This window comes from Numida meleagris, chromosome Z (assembly GCF_002078875.1).
Source record: "Numida meleagris isolate 19003 breed g44 Domestic line chromosome Z, NumMel1.0, whole genome shotgun sequence".
NCBI classification, from domain to species: Eukaryota; Metazoa; Chordata; class Aves; order Galliformes; family Numididae; genus Numida; species Numida meleagris.
This window is the reverse complement of record NC_034438.1, coordinates 28384045-28402427: the sequence shown is the minus strand read 5'-3', so window position 1 is coordinate 28402427 and position 18383 is coordinate 28384045. Positions and strand designations below refer to the sequence as shown.

Below are 18383 nucleotides of genomic sequence, written 5' to 3'. Positions count from 1 at the left end.
AGGGCATGTTAAGGGACTGGCCACTTCAGATGAAGACACAGCTATGCATGTGTACATACGCAGCGATGCAGCCCCATCTTAAACTGCTGGGTCTGCTGGGAAAATTCAATATTGCTGCAAAACTAAGAGAAGATGGAAGTTGTAGTGGCCCTTTGCAGCTGAGCAGAATTCCACACTAAACGACCACCAGTGGTGCGGACGGGGGCCGGGCACGCTGCCGCCTCGTCACCCCCTCAAAGCGCCGGGCGGGAGAATTTTTCCTTTCCCATCGACAAAGCCAGGAATGGCCGCGCATCATCCAGGGAGGTTGTGGATGCCCCGTCCCTGGAGGCATTCAAGGCCAGACTGGACATGGCTCTGGGCAGCCTGGTCTAGTGGTTGGCGACCCTGCACTTGGCAGGGGGGTTGAGACTCGATGATCTTTGAGGTCCTTTTCAACCCAAGCCATTCTATGATTCTATGATCATCCGTACCGCAGCCACCGGCCGGAGGGCGGCGCAACGCGCACCCACCGCCGCATCCCCCACGGGGCCGGAGCGGGGTCACGGCCGAGAGGATCAGCCCGGCCGGGGAGTGGGGATCAGTGGCGGCGAGGCGGGGCGAGCGCGGCACCGCCCCTCCGCCCCATTGGCGCTGGCGACGGGGGCCGCGCCGCTCCGCCCCTCCCCGGCCACAAAGCGTGGTGCTCGACGGCGGCGGGGTGGTGTTGGTGGGGCCATGCAGAGCTGCGGGCGCTGGTGGGGGCGGCTGGCGGCCCGCGGGGCTCCGCGGCACCTGCGGCTGGCGGCGGCGGGGGGCCCTCGGCGGCGGCAGCAGCAGCAGCAGCAGCAGCAGCGGTGGGGCAGCAGCGAGGCGGCGCGGTGCATCGAGCAGCTGCTGCCGCGGCATGATGACTTCTGCCGTCGGCACATCGGCCCGCGGGAGCGGGAGAAGCTGGAGATGCTGCGCGCCGTCGGGGTGCAGGTGGGTGCCTGCGGCACGGGGCTCCGCGCGGCCGCGGCGGTGCGGGGCTGCTAACGACGCTGTGCGGGCGCCTCTTTGCAGACCGTGGAGGAGCTGATGGATAAAACCATCCCGGCCAGCATCCGGCTGCAGAGACCGCTGAGGATGGACGACCACGTCGGTAAGTGGCCCCGCTGCCGCCAGGACGGCCTCCGCGCACGGCTGCTGCCCCGCTCCTCCGCAGCCCCTGGCCCCGGTCAGGGCGGTAGGAAAACTCGTGCGGGTCTGCTCTCGGCGGTGAGGTGCCGCCGCTTTGTCCCAGGAACCCCACACGGAGGGGGAGGCGTGGCCAAAAGCCGTGCCTTCGAAGTGCTACTTCGGGTGGGCTGCCATCTGTCTGCGAGAGTTCTTTTGTGTCCCTCCCCGCTCCCAAGTAGCAAGCAGTATACGCGTTGTAACGGCGTGCAAAAAAACGGCGTGCGTCTCCGTGCAACACCCGCACCCGAGAGCAGTGGCAGTGACTGAGGAGATGGGTGAGTAGCAGGAGCATGGAGCCCTGCGCCAGCTGCTGCGGCACAGAATGCTTTGGCGAGCTGCTGTTCAGAATTGGCGTGGCTTGATGAATCCTCAGATCCTGTTGCTTTACAGTTATCAATCGCTGCACAAAATCTGTCTACAGTCTTAACTGGTTGAGCACGCCAACATTGTGCTGGGAGTCCAGGGAGTGAAGGAAAGACTTAAAAAAAAATAAATAAATAAAAATAAAAAAAATGCACCAACCCCAGCAATTCCACCAAAACTTCTAGAGCGCAGTGCCCACTCAGGTACCAGAGGTGTTTCCACCAGTGTCAGCTTCACATCTGTGCCTGCATCCCCATCCCAAGCTGTTTGGCATGAGGTGCTTGCTGCTGGCCCTCTGCCTTGCTGCCGGGTCCTGCAGGCCTCCAGGGCTCCATATGAGTCCCAGGTGGTGTCACCACTACTACCAGCAACAGGAGTGCAGGGGAAAGCTGGGGCCTGGGGGAACGTGGCCAAGTGTTAGTGAGGGAGAGAGTCCTGCTGGTGAAACACCTCAAGAGTGTCATGGCACTGAGTTCCTGGTACCTTCCTGTCCTGTGGGAACCGGGGGAGAGGTGGAATTCAGTCACTTCCTTTAAACTGTGTGAATGCTGCAAGTGCTGCTCAGCATGTTTTGCTGTGGTTAATGTGTGTGGGTCAAGATGCTCCCAGACTGGTGAGTTATCTTTATTTAACCCCAGTCAAAGAAACTTTTTAGATTTTATTTTTTAAGTAAAAAGGAGTAGGGGGTAAATATAGATTGTCACTAATAATCACATCTCACAAAACGCTTTTCCAATTTCTCAATTTTAATATGCAGTACTGTTACAAAGTCTGACATTACTCATGTGCGCATAGCTGTGATACAGCGCAGCTTGACCTACAGTAACTGTGCATTAATGAAAACCAAGCCAGAGATGCTGGCTTAAGTCAAAATCCTGATGCAGTGCTATGTATGTGAATGCACACTGGTCTGTTTGAAGTGGTTATCTCCCATGTCACCATGAACTAGTGATGTTCTGTTACATACAGGCTCTCACTGTGCCACGGGACCCGTGAGCTAATGGAGCATTTTGCTCCATTTGTTGTGCTGCTCAAGTTCCCTTACAACAAACTCTGAAAGAATGTGACTGTGATGCCATTTCCGCGCTACGTGCAGTGAGTTCTCAAAAGAGGTGAAGTGCTGAAAACCTCTGCCTGTGCAATGCTGCATTGTCTTTGTTCTCCCCTCAGTGTGGAGGCTGGCTGTCTTTGTAACTTACTGTGTAGCTTTCCACTCCATTGGCAGTAGGAAACTCCACAGTTTGTAAAAGAAAAGTTGGAAGCCTCCACTTAAAGTTGTGCTGCATTGTGGACCCAGAACTCTCTATTCTGAGTAAAACTTGCTTCCCTGTTAATGCATCATTAGAGAGAACACTTCTTTCTTATCACCGGTGTAGGATTCCTTATGTCAGTATGGTGTATGACTTGTCTATCTACTGCATTGTATCAAAAGGAGACAGCAAAACTAGGAAAGTGATGTGAGAACTCTGTGTTTCAGAATCATAGAATCACCAAGCTTGGAAAAGACCTCCAAGACCATCTAGTCCAACCGTCCACCTACCACCAATATTTCCTTACTAAACCATATCTTAAACATGTTCTTTTCATTTGGGTGAAGATTCTGTTCCCACCATCCCTAGACATCATATGTGTAAGAGAGAACAGGGCAAGGCAATACAGACTGTGTTGTTCAGTGAATGTGTTGTTTATAAAGTTCCTGCTATAGTGATTCCTAATAGTTTAAATACATACTTCACTTTTTTTTCTGTATAACTCTAATTAAAAAAAGCAAACAAGAAACCATAGTGACTGCCCAGGTCAGCCTGCAACTGAGCAAATTGGCTGTACTCAGTCTGGTCCTTTGTACTGGGAAATGCAGCTGAGCTTACCCTGGAGTCTCACTGAAGTTGTTACTTAAGGCTAGAATTAGATATGTAGCCCAAGAAAACCATACATATACCACAAGTAATATGCCTGGATGAGTGTCATATGTCTCTGTAATTGTTTTAATTTTCTTAAGATTTTATAGCTTCGGGCTTTGCAGGTGTGAGCATGAAGAAACATAGCTACGTTCCTAAAGCATATTGCTATAAAATTCTGTATGACATGGGAGAACAGTTTCCATTGCCACACGCTTGCTTAGCTGTTGTAGGTAAATTGGTGAGTTTCCTCAGCTGAGGTGAACTGTGGAACTGGCACCCGCAGAGAGGAAGTCTGATGTATGTGTGCGTCTTCCAACTGTTGTTAGGGGTGGCAGTGGGAAAGATTGCTTTGCTTTACAGAGCCTTCACTTGATAACGTGACAGGTTTTCTAAAATGCAGAGCATCATTCTGCCTTCTGTATGCAATAGCAGTAAAAAAAAAAAATCCTCCTGTAGTTGGAGCTTCTGTTAAAAAGCTGCCTTAAATGTTATAGCATATTCCATCATTCCTAAATAAAATACCTTATTACAGGAGAAGCTTTCTTTTTTTTTCTCATTTAAATGTGCTGTATTTCCTAGACTTCTCAGCACAATCCTACTCTTCAGTCAAGGAATCAGGTTTCATTTCTTCCTTGACAGACACGATGTATTAACAGAGAAGACAAATAACCAGTGTAGTCTAGAGGCTTAGGTTGTGTGTGAATGGAAAAGCTATTCTGGTAAATGCTAAGCTGTGCTGACAGAAGTGCAGTTACGCTAGACATGCTCCTTCACTTTTTTTTTTTTTTTTTAGCCTTCTACTTGTAGATCTCTTCTAGTATAGACATTGTCAGTGGTGAAGGAAAGAAGGAATGCAGCTTGTGCTAAGAGGTCTCTGAAATGAGTTGCCTTTTTGGTATGTAGTGCGATAGAAGTACCTGGGCCCCTCTTCTGACTCTCCTTCTCCCTCTCCCCAAAAAAGCCATTTAGAAGTGCTTGCTGCCATGAACTCACTGGCAGCCAGCATTGTAATACCACCTGAACATACCACTGAAAGCTAGCAAGGACCAAACAGTGAGAAGTCTGATTTCTAGGAACAGGAGGTTGTAGTCCTGTACCTGAAATGATTCTGGAAGGGAGGCTTTTTTACAGTCAGCTTTTTCGGCAGATGTAGATCAGGGAAAATTTTATTTTGGCATACAGCTTCTGTTCAATCAGTATCTGTAACAAAAGCTAGACATCTGTTCAGTATTTAATTTGTGATCAGCTGGTGTTACAGAGCTTTTTCCCTGCTGTGCCGGTGAGTAAACTTTAACAATTGGTTTTCTTTAGGTGTTGGAGGTACAAAAGCACATAGGTGGGACTGACCCTTTGAAGTCAAAGAACAGATCACCTCATGTAAGAGTAATCCTCCTCCTTTTATTCCTGCAAGCCTACTATCTGTATCAGCAGTAGTTATCCCTGCAGTACTGCCATTGTATGCTCATCTTTAGCTAATGAACAAGTTTTGTATATTATACCATGTATTTCTGTGTTGTTTCAGGATTTCAATTAAAAGAATGCGTCTACGAAACCAACTATGATTTCTTCCAAAATATTCCTAGGTGTATTATAGAACTTCAGAATTTCTGAATAGTAACTTAAAAAGCCTGTGTAAGCAACCAGTTGGGTCTCCACTTGAAACAGTTTAGAAAGGATGTGGGTCAAAAGCAGTCAGATGAATCTTGGCGTCTGTCCAGGCTGCCTCTGCTGCCCAAACAGGCTGTGTAAGTGTGGGGAGCTCAAGCAACGGGAGGAGGAAGAGGAAGGGCATCAGACTGTGTTGGTGTGCTGCCCTTCCTTTGGATGGTAGAACTCAGCACCTGGAGCAGGCTCTTGTGCTGTCCTGCAGCATTATTGCATGTCTGAGAGCACTTTGGAGCTCTTCTACTTCAGTATATTGTGATTTTGTTAAGAAGATTAAATTAATTGCTAATGCAAGAGAAATCATGCCCTTTTTTTCTTGTAGCAACTATTGTGAAGATCTTGCTTCCTTGATATCAGAAGGTTTAAAAAAAAAATTGAGGTCTGGCATAGTGAAAAAATTATATGAAATACTCTCTCCCTTTTACACTGTAGATTTTAAGTTGTGTATCTCAGTCTTCTCCTCTTGTCTTGATACCCCCCCCCTCCCAACCTTGCTAGGTGCCATATATTTTTTTGCAGGTATCAAGTGAAAAGCAACACTGCTACACTAACTACTAAAACACTAGCAGGAATAACAGTATTGTAATTTTATGACCAGATAACTCATTCCCACTTTCTATTTTTGTGGTACATTTTGCCTTTTCCATCTGTGGACATTGCGGTAGTGTCCTCACTGAACTCCTAGTGGGAACTTCACTGAGGTTTCCCCATGGTTATTTGATAAGAGTAGTGCAGGATCAATGAACTTTATCCTGGGTACTGTCTCTGATCACATTATCTGATGTAATGATGAAGGGAATAAAGATCAACTGCAGTAACATTCCTGCTGAATAAGGTTCCTAAAGGATTTGTAGACTGCTGCCAATGAAATGAATTCCAGATAAAGATGTTTCAGTCATGTTGTTTTAGAAAACTGGAAAGAAATATCTGTGTGCAGTGGCGAGTTTACCACTGTTAGCAGTTGTCAATTCTTCATCCCATTTGATTCCCACATTTTGGATATTTCTTTATTTCTCCCATTGCTGAGGAGAGCTTAAAGAAATTGGAAACTGAAAACTGAGGTATTTTGGGTGGTCTTTTTAATTCACGTTTTGAATTTTTATGAAATGCTGATCTTGTTCAAATGTATTAGCTTTAAATAAACACAAGAATACAGCGTTCTGCTGTGCATGCCCCGAAATCTGTATATTGTACAGCAGAAAGAATCTGTGTAATACTCTGGATTTGGTGACACTCCTGCCTACCAATCTGAGAACTCAGCCATTTGGTTTTGAGTTTGAGAAAGGATTTTTAGGTATACATAGAACTACTCATCACTCTGCTGCCTTCCTGCTAGTGTGAGTCATGTACACAGAGTGGTCAGTGCAGTGCCAGACCCCTTTCACAGGTCCTGTTATGGGAGTATGCTGTTAAAAGTTAGGCTGGCAGCAGTGGGAAATGCAGTAGCTGCTGCTGATGGGAAACAGGATGTGGCGTCCTGCTGAATCTGGTGAGGCCTGGTGCAGCTCTGCAGTCCCACCCTGCCCAGAGAAGGTCTTGCTGGGCTCAGGCCAGGCTTCACCCTGCTGAAGTGTGAAGACCCTGATTAAAAGTAATCATTTGGCTGTCTCCAGGGATAACTCATACAGCTATAAAACTAAGTCAGTGTTGGGATCTGCCTGTGCAGTTCTTCCGGGTGAATGTGGTTCTGCCTTTCACTTGGAAGCTTAATTGCTGCCTGAGCTGCTTGCAGTCTTACTAAGGCTCTTTCCCTTGTTCCTTGGATCAGTATGGAAATGTTAGTATTATTTCAGGTGCAAAAGTTCAGTGTGTGCATGTGATAGTTGTTAGCTGTATTTGCTGAGAAGTAACTCTTAACTTTCTAGATTAAATGTCCAGTGAGGCAAACAAAAGGAGCACTATCAGCATATCGTACAGTATTTGTGGTTTGTGTTCACTATGGAATTCATGTTCTTAATGCATTTTGTGTATGGCATCAGGCTAGTGAGCAAGTTAAATGATAGCCAGCCTCTGACTTCGACTGAATTTGGAGTCAAATGAACAAAGGCATTGGAATTTCCAAAAAATTGCTGAAGTTAGAATTTTGCAAGAATACAACACTCTTCTTCAAACCAAACACAAAACCATCTTTCTTTTGGGTTTGCAAATGGCAGAGTAAGGCCTCTGAAGTGTTAAAGCCTTCACTAAAGTAAAAAAAGTAGTCACAAGTACATTTGTCTGGAATAAGTAGTGTAGGAGGAGTATGGGGGAGTGGAACTGTCACTACTTTTTAGTAACTTTGCTTTGGACATTGCTGAGATCAAATAAAATAAACATGTGGCTCCTGAATCTCCAGGAAAATTGTAACAGTTCACCAAACACCAGAAATTAAGCTTTGTACATTAAATGTAACAGTGAGTAAGAGGCAGAGAAAGAATGAACATTGTGGTTGGAACTGAAGATCTGTAAAAAAACAAACAAAAAAGTCTTTGTGGAAGTGTTATTGCCATTTAGGAAAAAGAATTTTTTAATTAATTTTTTACACATTAAATGAAATGTCAGCTCTAGGAGTAAAAGAGGAAATATGAGTTTTGAAATCAGAGCTGAAGTGACTGTATCTTTTTTGTGGCTGCAGAAGATATTAATTCAAAACCTTGATATTTTCTATGGAAAACAATTTGCCAGCAGATTCCGGAGTATCATGTGTTTAATTTGATCTCTCCTGGTGGAGTAATGTACAGTGAGAAACAAGTTTTGAGATATTGAGGGCTCAGGTTTTTCTGCGTTGGTGATTTATAGCCTTATATTCCAAAGTCTGACTTTAAGATTGCAATGCAGAACGGACAGAATAACTTACTGCAACTACTGTACTGCTGTTGCACAGCAGTTTCCAGGGTCAGATTTGGGGAAAAAAGTACAAGACAAAAACTTTCTAAGCACCTCACCTAGGAGGCTTGGTGTCTGGTTCCAGCCAGGTTTGTTGGGTTGGGCACAACAATCCCTCCACATAATGTTACAAAGCTTACTGACCATTTTCTGCATCCTCAGGCCCTAAAATAGTTTGTAAATCTTTCCTTTTGGTTGGCTAGTGTTTTTTGCTGGAGAGGTTGACTGAGTGTGGTTTTTGTATGGGCTTAAGGCCAGCAAGAAGTATGTTGAAGCGAGAGCAAGAACTAAACTGTAGCTGGGAGGGGCAGGACATGCATATGCCTTTTATCTGGACACTTCAGAAGTGTTCTGTTGTAATCACTAGACCAGATTGGCAGACTGATTTCAAAGCTAATCTTAAATGGTATTTCTTAAGCTAGAAATGTCATATTCACACATTTTTTTTAATAAACTGATGAAGAAAATGTAACATTGCATAAATAAAAGTTCTTCATTTCATCAGCTGTTTAGGGAAAGTGTCTAAAGTCTGTGGAGAAAAAACAAAGTTCACTGACATTAAAAAATTACTCCTGGATGATTGGTGTGAGCCCAGTTTGTGCAATTAGGGCTCTGTTAAGCACGCTAAATCATAGTTGTGAGTGGCTATAGCTTCTCTGCGTGCTGATTCTGCAAGGATTTGCTAATGAAGGGCCCCTTCTGAGATGTACTGTATGCATATGCAAAAAACCCAGAACGCACATTGCATTAAAGCAAAAAGAGCTCTACAAGCCATTTGCCTAGAGATGTTTCTCTCATCATCGCTTCCACAGTGGTGGGAACTCTGTTGTTGTTCAGTCATTGCATTTTCTTGAGAGAAGATTTCTGTTGTCGAGGGTACTCAGTGAATGTTTTAAAAATGAGTAACTGCTTAAAATGAAGTATTTATGACTGAGCTGTCAAATGTGATTAATGTGTGTGAAAGGATGATAGAGGAAAAGTAATATAAATATTTAAGTTCTGTTGTATCCCTGTGAGCTTTTTCTTGAAATGAATGGGGACAAATGCTCATATTTTGTAGAATTTAAACTTTCCTGTAGTACTGTAACATTTTGGCCTTACACTGTTACTGTTCCTATGTCAGTCACTCCTGTTAAGTTTTTATATGAAGCCGTATTTTATACAAGGCATTTTAGTTAAAATCTGTTAGCGTTGTGTGTAACTGAAGTTTTCTGACATAGTTTTTTCTCAATTAGGTGAAAATGAAATCCTTGAAACCTTATACAACATTGCAAGCAAGAACAAGATATGGAGGTCCTATATAGGCATGGGTTATTACAACTGTTCAGTGCCTCAGCCCATTGCACGGAACTTGTTGGAGAATGCAGGATGGTAATGTACATTTTCTTGCTAAATATATATTTGTAAAATTTGAACATGTTTGAAATTCACCTTATAAATACTGTAGACAGAAGTGGCCCAAATCTATTTTTATGATTGAGGCTGACCTGTATTAGGTACTAGTGTATAGGTGCAGGAACTGTGTTGCTGTTATTGAAGCTAGAGAGAAAAAAGAATATTCTTTGACTTTAGAAGATACTTCTCCTGTAAAACATTTCATAGAATCATATAATTTTATTGACCCAGAAGTCACAACTTTTATTTACCATTAACTAAACCAAGAATGTTTTAGTTTGCTATAAGGAAGTATAAAAACTTAAATCTTAAACTAAATTAATTCTTTCATGGCTTCTGCTTAAAAATAAAGCAGCACCCTCCTCCACTGTTTTGTGCATTTTTGGTTGGATGTAGTCAAATAACTTGCAGTAGTTTGATGATGGTTTTCTTATGAGGTAGAAGGCAGCCTTGGAAATCTCAAAGGCTTTTCATCTTAAAATTCTTTCTATCTTTTTTTTTTCTTTCTGAAACCAGAGAGCTTCAAGAAAGTGAATCTGTATCCACAAAGTATGTTCTTGTCTGAACAAATAATTGACTCCACTGAATATAGGTAGACAGTGATAGTTGATAATTCATTTTTGAAAAGACAGAGTGTATTTTGATCTCATCTTTCAATGGATGTTTCAGTTTTTGAGACAAGCCTGACTTAGGGACTTGAATTGGACTGGTTTGGTTTTGTTTTTACTCAAATGCAAAGAGGAAATCTTTGAATGCATTAATCTGTATTTTATGAACAGCATTAATCTAAATAAAAATGAGATTTTGTCTCTTGATGGTCTTTTCTTGACAAAAGCACTAAGGCTTGTTTATAAACATTCATTTACCAATGACATTATTCTAAGGAACTGTAACTCAAATGCAATGGAAAAACTAAAATTAATGTGGTGTCTCACTTTGCTTCACACAGAATATCACTGGTATGCTGCATTGTCTCATTTGGTTTGGAAGCTCCCTTATCTCAAGTCAGTCACATACTTTTTTTGTACTGTGTTAAAACAGTAACTGTCATCTTACTTACCAAGTAAATTTGATTTTAATAGAAGCAGTTTTTAAAGGTTATTTATATTTAGAGTTGTATAAAAGCACTGTTTCTTAGGTACGATATCTTTTCAGTTTTGAGTTTCTATAAATGAATCTTTGTATCTGCAGACTTCCAAGACTTTGAAGTATTTGTTTTGTATGCTTTATTTGCATCTCAGTCTTTTGAATTGCCTACAGAGTTGCACTTTTTGGATCTAAGGAATCTATGCAGTATATATAAGCTAAGTTTTATTTGGTCTTATCTCCATCCTCTTTTTCAAAATACATAAACTAAGTATTTCAGTACTGTGTAATAAATAGCCAGTTGGTAAACACAGTTGTAAGTGGACTGAAAGGAACTGTATATTCTTAAATCCTAACAAATTATGTAGTATTATTAAAATGGCTGGTAGATTGTATCCAGAAGTCTGTTCTTGCAGTGTCCACTAAAATCATACTAGAATCCTAAAAGCTAAACCTACAGAACAATAAAAAGTATTATGTTTGCTGGGAGGACAGAAAGAGGGAGTGTGTGAGAAATCAAGCTTTATAACCATGCAGACTTTATGGAAGCTGCTTAAGAAATCACAACTCTCCTTACGTCATCTGAATGCTTAACTGTCAGTGCTAGTGCACTGTGCATTACGGATCCAGGGAAATGCTGCTAGTGCAGGTTTATTGTTTCTGCTCAATTCTGGCTCTCTCACATGACTGCTTGGCACCCATTAGCGCAAGGCTTGCAAGATAAGTTTGAAAAAGAATGCTTGTAGAAGTCTGTGGGCACAGAAATAGAGGACTTTTCAGTATTTAAAGCAGTTGGACTTGCTAGGAGGAGGCAGGAAACACAAAGGTGGATTTTTGGAGAAAACAGTTTAGAACAAAGTATTTTCAGCTGAAAGTGAACCTTCTGACCCACAGTAGTGGATCTGCTTTCTTTGAACTTGCCAGAAACGTCTTCCCAAATCTCAGATTCTGCTAATAAAATAATGCTGCTGGAGTTTCAGAACTTTCTGAAGCACTAGGACAACGATGTGTAATATCTCTGTTTGCAATATAAGCCTAGTTTTAAATAAAACTGTCTGACAGTACCATGCACTCATTAACTGCCTAGTAGCTTTAGAAAAGCTTGGGCATCCTTTTCTTTTAAGCATTTGAAAAAAATCTGTATTCATGAAAGAAGCTATTTCAAAACCTTTTGGGCAGATATTTTTTAAAAAACCTTATATTTAACAAACACTTTGATTCAAAGTTTAGAAAAAAAGCAGGAAACTTTCTGTAGTGGAACAGGGCTCTACTGTAATGCAGCAGTTAAATTTCCTGTCTTTGGTGAGGCATTTGATTTAGTCACGGAAAATACTATGTAGGTACCCGTTATTTTTGCACTTGGTTTGATTTTTGTCTTGGTTACTAGCTGCTGACAACTCCTTGTTCCTGATGGTCTATAACTAGCAGCTCCACGCTAACACTGGATGGATGTCTTAGATGTATTTTCCATACACTACTGAGTTGTTAAGAGCAAAAGTTTTAGCCTGCTCTTTTTTAAAACAAGGATCAGGTCAGTGTGTATACTTGCTTTATTTTTAGAGAACACAGTGCAGACAGAAGGATTTATTTGGGGGCATGCCACCCAGAGTGTGACATCCAGCACAGGCCTTTCAACTGTACAAATACATCACCTGTCTGCTGGCTTGGATGAAGGGTGTTTATTCTGCTATGTCCCATTTTCACATATGAGTTTTTTCACACCGAATGTGCTGAACTCTTGCCCTAATAGCACTCAATTTTGTGGCATAATGTGAACATAAATGAATGACTAAAGATATGAAGAATATTTGGCTTCAGAAATCAGGTGGTAGTCTGATTAGGCTTTTTGTTAACATCTGAGCTTCTTATTAAGATATATATCAAAACAGCATAGTATCTACATTAGTCACTCCAAAAGTAATGCCTCCTACTTTATTTCCATGGAAACCACAACAGATACAAAGAGCATAATAACACTATTGGATAGTATTTTGTAGCTGAGAATCTGCTCTATTTTCGACGTAGTCACCACCATTAGCAGTACGTTTTCAGCAGCAATGAACAAGAGCGCACCTGCTGGGCCTGTACCAGTGGAGGTGACCCACTGTCACGGCAGCTGAAACACACCACTCACTGCCTCACTGTGCTCACATTGACTGTTTGGTCTCCAGAAACATTAAGCAAGCATCAGTGAATGTCAGTGAGTGCCATTTTTTCTGTGCGGATGAATTCAGTTCCACACCTTCCCTTCATATGCACTTGCATGTCGGATGCCATTTTGTCATACTGTCCCTCTGCTGCCGTCTGTTGCATGGCAACAAAAGAATAGAATCATAGAATGGCTGAGTTTGGAAGGGACCTTAAAGATCACTTGTCCCAATGCCCTGCCATGGGCAGGACTGCCACCCACCAGCTCAGGCTGCTCAGGGCCCCATCCAGCCTGGTCTTGAACACCTCCAGGGGTCAGACATCCGCACCTTCTCTGGGCAACTTGTTCCTGTGCCTCACCACCCTCTTAGCAAAGAATTTCTTCCTAACATCTAGACTGTATTTTCCCTATTTTAGTTTAAAGCTGTTCCCCTAGTCCTGTCGTTATCAGACTGTGTAAAATGTCAGTCCCCCTCCTACTTACAAGCTCCCTGTAAGTATTGGAAGGCCTTAATGAGGTCTCCTCTGCAGCCTTCTCTTCTCCAAGCTAAACAAGCCCAGCTCCCTCAGCCTTCTTTCATAAGAGAGGTGCTCCAGCATTCTGGTCATCTCCTTGGCCCTCTTCTGCACCCAGTCCAACAGCTCTGCATCTTTCTTGTACTGGGAGCCCCAGGCCTGGACACAGTTCTTCAGATGGGGACAATCATCTCCTTGACCTGTTCACCACCCTCTTTTGGTGCAGCCCAGGATGTAGTCGGCCTTCCAGACTGCAGACACACACTGATGCCTCATATCCAGTTTTTTTGTCCACCAGGACCCGAAATTTAACTGAACATTGGTGGAAAGCTTCAGCTTCTATTGTCCTACCATGAACATCCACCTCTGATGTCGTGGACCAATGTAATAAAATAGGAGACATTACTTTCACAGCAGCCCTAGCATTTTTAAGTATCTATCAGGTCCTGAAAGTCAGTGAGACATTTCATAACATCTTGCAATGGAACATGGTGCAGAGATCTCCGAAGTACTTGATTTTTTTTTTTTTAATCCATCGACATGAAGTATGTAAGAGTAAAGTAACTGCAAGGAGGGTATCAGCAATCTTAACATCACCTGTGTAACATAGTAGCCAGAAGCACTTAGCACTCATGCATTGCATGTAAAAATTACTGTATATGATATAAACATTAAGCAGTTAGCTTCTACTTGCAGGCTAGGTACAGAAAGCTGCACAAGCAACTCAGAAACCATGCCAAATTGGCAGTAAATTCAGTGTCTGTGCTTTGACTGGAAACTGGCATGTCTCCGTGCCTATTGCAGGGCCATCCAGCTTTCTCAAACCCATGAGTAAGATACTGCTTATGTATGTTGGTTTGAAATTATGCTAGAGGTCTGTCTTTACTTTACCTTCCTGTTACTTCACTCAAAAAGAAAACTCTTTGACTGGAAGTTCAAATAAATTCCAGCTCTGACAATGCATGAGATTGTCTTGTGGATAGCTAAAACTGCAAGAACATAGGATATGACAAAATGAAAGTACTGTTTTTTTTATGAGTACAATAACTTTCCAGAGTTCTCTGGACTATAGAAATAGTTCTATAGAACTGTAGTTCTCTAAGACTATAGAAAAATTACTGCAGGAGATACATGGTGAACTGTTTTGACCATATATTGAGAAATAACTTAGACGTACTCTCAGACCTTATTGACTATGCGCTTGCAAATACTAATCAACAACTGCTTCACTGAGTATTTTTTGATAATGGAGTCTATGCATGTTCTGCCATTTCATTAGTAGTTCCCAAAGGAGATATTTTAAGGTGAAGTAGAAGCAAGAGCTAACTTTAGAATAAAGGAGCTGTAAGGGTTAGTTTTGCAGTTAATGTGTCTGTTTTCCTGTTAAACCTAAAACAACTCCAGCTCCTATGTACAAAAACTGCTCCTTTTTAAGGCAGGATTTTTGATCAGCAGCCTAGCCCTTGGCTGAAAGCATGTTTCCAGGATACTGCTTGCTTTGATGCCAGTCTGTCAGTGCCAGCCTTGCAGGGTCACAGTACTTACGTGTCTTTTTAAACCTTCGTCATTATCTTGATGTTGATAGTCATACAAATATTTCTAAGAGGGGGATGAGGCAAAGAGTGAAAAAAAATAAGTTTAAATAGCTACAAAAGTAGCAGGCACTTAATATCAGACTCCTGACAGGTCTGACACAGGCTTCAGAAAGACTTTGTTAGCTTCCCTTGGAAAGTTTCCTGTGTCATGACCCATCTGCCTATGTGAACTTTCAGGTCTGCAGAAGCACTTTTGGCCCTAAATGATATCGACTGAAGATAGTATTTTCTTCCAGTTTTGCTGAAGAAGAGGCAGTTTGCAGTTTGTATTCCTTGTCATTACAGTAATTTTAATTTGAATTTTCATGCTACTGGACTTCTACATGCACTGAACAAACCTAAGTAGAAGATAGGTGCTGGTTTGTTTGTTTGTTTGTTTGTTTGTTTGTTTGTTTGTTTTAATGTTGTTTTGAATGAGAGATGATTTAGTGTACTTTTCAGATATTTGATTTGTGCAAAGGTTTACTTCAAAAATGAGTTTTACTTTCAAGAAGTTGACTTTTGAATGACTTTAGGAACATCGTTTAATGTGAAGTATGGATTGTCATAAACATTCAGACAGGTGTTGCATTGCAGACTAAAACCAGCTATTTTATTTGAAGAACTTGTGGAGAAATATAGTTATTTTGTTTAAGTATTTAGACGCTTGGACAATGCCAATCAACCTTTAAAGAAAAATTGTGTGTTTAAATTAATGTTTCAGTGTTACTGAAGATTTCTTCACTTGTGCAACTGTTAAGCATGATCCGTTCTAATTTTCACTAGTACTGGAATGAAAGATTTCATGGTTGAACTTTTTGTGTCCTCACTGAAATTGGTAATTTTTACTTCAACCATTTTTAGCATTCAAAAGCATAGCATCAAAATCACAAAACTTCTTTAATTGTGTTATCTGATGTGTTGTCCTTTCTCTACTGGAGGAGTAGGAGTGAGAACTATCAAATTCTGAGCTACTTAGTTTAAGAATAGATTAAAAAAAAAGAAAACCAACAAACAATGGAGAAACTTAATTTCAAAACTATTTGATTATAACCTGCAAGTAGAAATCCGCAAGGCTTTTAAAATAGTCTGCTTGCAGTTCCTTTACACTAATTGTCCGTTCTCATGTGGCATGTTACTGAGCTTGAGCCTGAGGAGTGCCAAGTGCCTTTCCTTCCATGAGCGGAGAGAACTTGGCAAGCACAAGATTTCAGAAACAATGTGTTGTCTGATAACAACAGTACTTAGATATGCTTGAAATAAGCATCCTCGTTCAGACATAGTGACATGACTCAGTTCTCCCACACTCAAATCCTACTACACCTCTCTCTTCTCCAAGAAGCATTCCTACCATATCTTTAGAGGTAATTTCTCTTTTCAGAATGGAGGAAGATCATTCATCCGTAAAATCCAAGTCAAAATTAAGTGAGAAAATGTCCTCAAGATTCCAGGAGAGTAATAAATTACAACCACCTAAAAATAAATGTTTTCTTACAGATTTTCTAATTAGTGGATTATGCTTAAGAATATTAGTTTTTTGTTTGTTTGTTTGTTTTTTGATGGTGTAAGTCTGTTAGGTATTCCATGACTCAAATTCTAAATTCTTTCCTTACAGGGTTACCCAGTATACTCCTTACCAACCTGAGGTCTCCCAGGGCAGGCTGGAGAGCCTGCTAAATTACCAGACTATGGTGTGTGATATCACAGGAATGGATGTGGCTAATGCATCTTTGCTGGATGAGGGCACAGCTGCTGCAGAAGCTATGCAATTATGTCACAGGTATTATGATTAAATTTGTGGTTAAATCACTGAAGGAAGGAATTTGGAGTTTGAAAGACATCTCACCTGTGTAGACATGGATAAGTGAGAGGGTTGTTGTTGAGTATGGCCTTTTCACTGTGAGCAGACTGCTGAACAGCTAAGGCTCATGCTAGTAAGCCTCACAAGCAGTTTCCAGTGTTAATGTGAGTGTCTGAGAAGTTTCAAGCATTCAGAAATGTAAGGACCCAGAAACTAGAGGGAAAGCCTGGAAGAAGGAACACTTACCCTTGGTGGAAGATGATCAAATCAGGGAGTACTTAAGCAAACTGAGCATATATGAGTACTCATAGGTTTATAGGGCCAAGTTTCCTCTGCAGAGGGGTCTGAAATCAGCATGCTCCAGTCTTCAGTTGACTCACCATGGACACATGGACCCTCTTACCTCCCATGGTCTGACTCCTCTTGCTGGTGCTCAGGCTCCCGTGTGCACACACATGCATCCCAAATACAGAGTGCTTCACCCAAAGAAAAGAATTTAACTGGAAGAAAGGAAGACTACGCCATTCAAAGGCATGACATAGCCAATTAAGTGCATCAGCCAGCATCTGGCCCCTTTTATTCTCTTATCCCTCTATTTTTTCGTACTTATTCCTCCAAAATCACTTAGATCTGTTTTCCTTCATTTGGACTCTCCTCCTAATATCTCATAATAAGCCCTGAAATGCCTTTCCACAGAATCTCATAATGTATCCCACACTTCTGGGATAGCCTTGAGGTGGCCAGGCAGCATATGCCTTCGTCTGAGTCTTTAGCTTGGGTTCCCACCTTCCTCTGTGCTTGCAGAGGTGGCTTCTTGTGGACTGGTGTCTCCTGAGATGGACCTGGGAGTAGCAAGGACAGGATGTGACTTGAGGTTCCCAGCTGCCATTGCCTCACAGTGCTCCCTCATGAGACTGCAGAGGAGCTCTCATCCCATAACCTAAAACTCTGTGGCATCAGTCTCTTGTGCCAATATCCAAACGTACTTCTAGGGAACTGTGCTGTAAGGATATTTGAAAGGAATCTGTAAATCAAGTGTAGTTTGAGGGGGATTACTGAAGGTCACAGGAGGTCTATATTATCATGAAGGAGGCCATACTGTTGTTCAGAATGCCAGCCTGACATACAATCATGCCTTTCTACTGGAGAAAAACAGGCAAATATGCTAGGTTCTATTTTACTGTAGCACCTGTTCTGTTATCCAGGGAAACACAGGGAATCTGTATTAAAGAATGTGATTGTATTCCTCTATAAGAGTATTTGTGAGTGAAGGCATTCTTGCAGCTTTTTCAGTTGGCTCCTTGTCCTGTTTCATAGCCTGTTTTAATTTTTGTCGTCTGAGAGTCTGCAATGTACTTTGTTGCTCTAAATTGACTAGAACTTCAATCATATACTTAACCAAATTATGAAAACCAAAATCTACAACTTCCTTTTTACTTTAAGAAAATTAACATTTAGAAAACCTATTAATTTCAATTCCATAGAAAATAATATATTCTTAAAATGTATCTCTTCTTTTTTCCTCTTTTTTTTAACAGGCACAACAAAAGAAGAAAGTTCTATATAGATGTTCGATGCCACCCACAAACTATAGCCGTGGTCCAAACTAGAGCAAAGTAATGTTCTTCTCCATTTTCCACTGTATATTTTAACTTAAATTGAATCATTTTTCATCTACACCTCTTCATGATATGCTTAACACACTTGAACTCTAGGACTACGCTTTCTCAGCAAAATAGAAGCAGAAATCTGTTAACATTTGGCATTGCTTCTAATTTGCCATTCAAATCTAACTGTGAAGTAATTCAAGATGTTTAAAAAGAGGCTAATGTATGATAACAAGAAAATATTTATTTGTTTCCTTTAATT

General features: G+C 41.6%; 1 protein-coding gene across 2 annotated transcripts in view; it reads left to right on the top strand.

The window, feature by feature from the left end:
* Window positions 718-18383, top strand: part of GLDC (glycine decarboxylase) — a 38603-nt gene continuing 20937 nt past the window's right edge. The window contains exons 1-5 of one of the 2 annotated variants that reach the window (XM_021381255.1): window positions 718-963; window positions 1045-1123; window positions 9230-9365; window positions 16329-16493; window positions 18053-18130. In XM_021381255.1, the coding sequence (XP_021236930.1) occupies window positions 718-963; window positions 1045-1123; window positions 9230-9365; window positions 16329-16493; window positions 18053-18130 (704 nt within the window). Of the gene's footprint in view, window positions 964-1044; window positions 1124-9229; window positions 9366-16328; window positions 16494-18052; window positions 18131-18383 lie in introns of those variants that run through there. The other variant, XM_021381256.1, reaches the window with a different exon arrangement.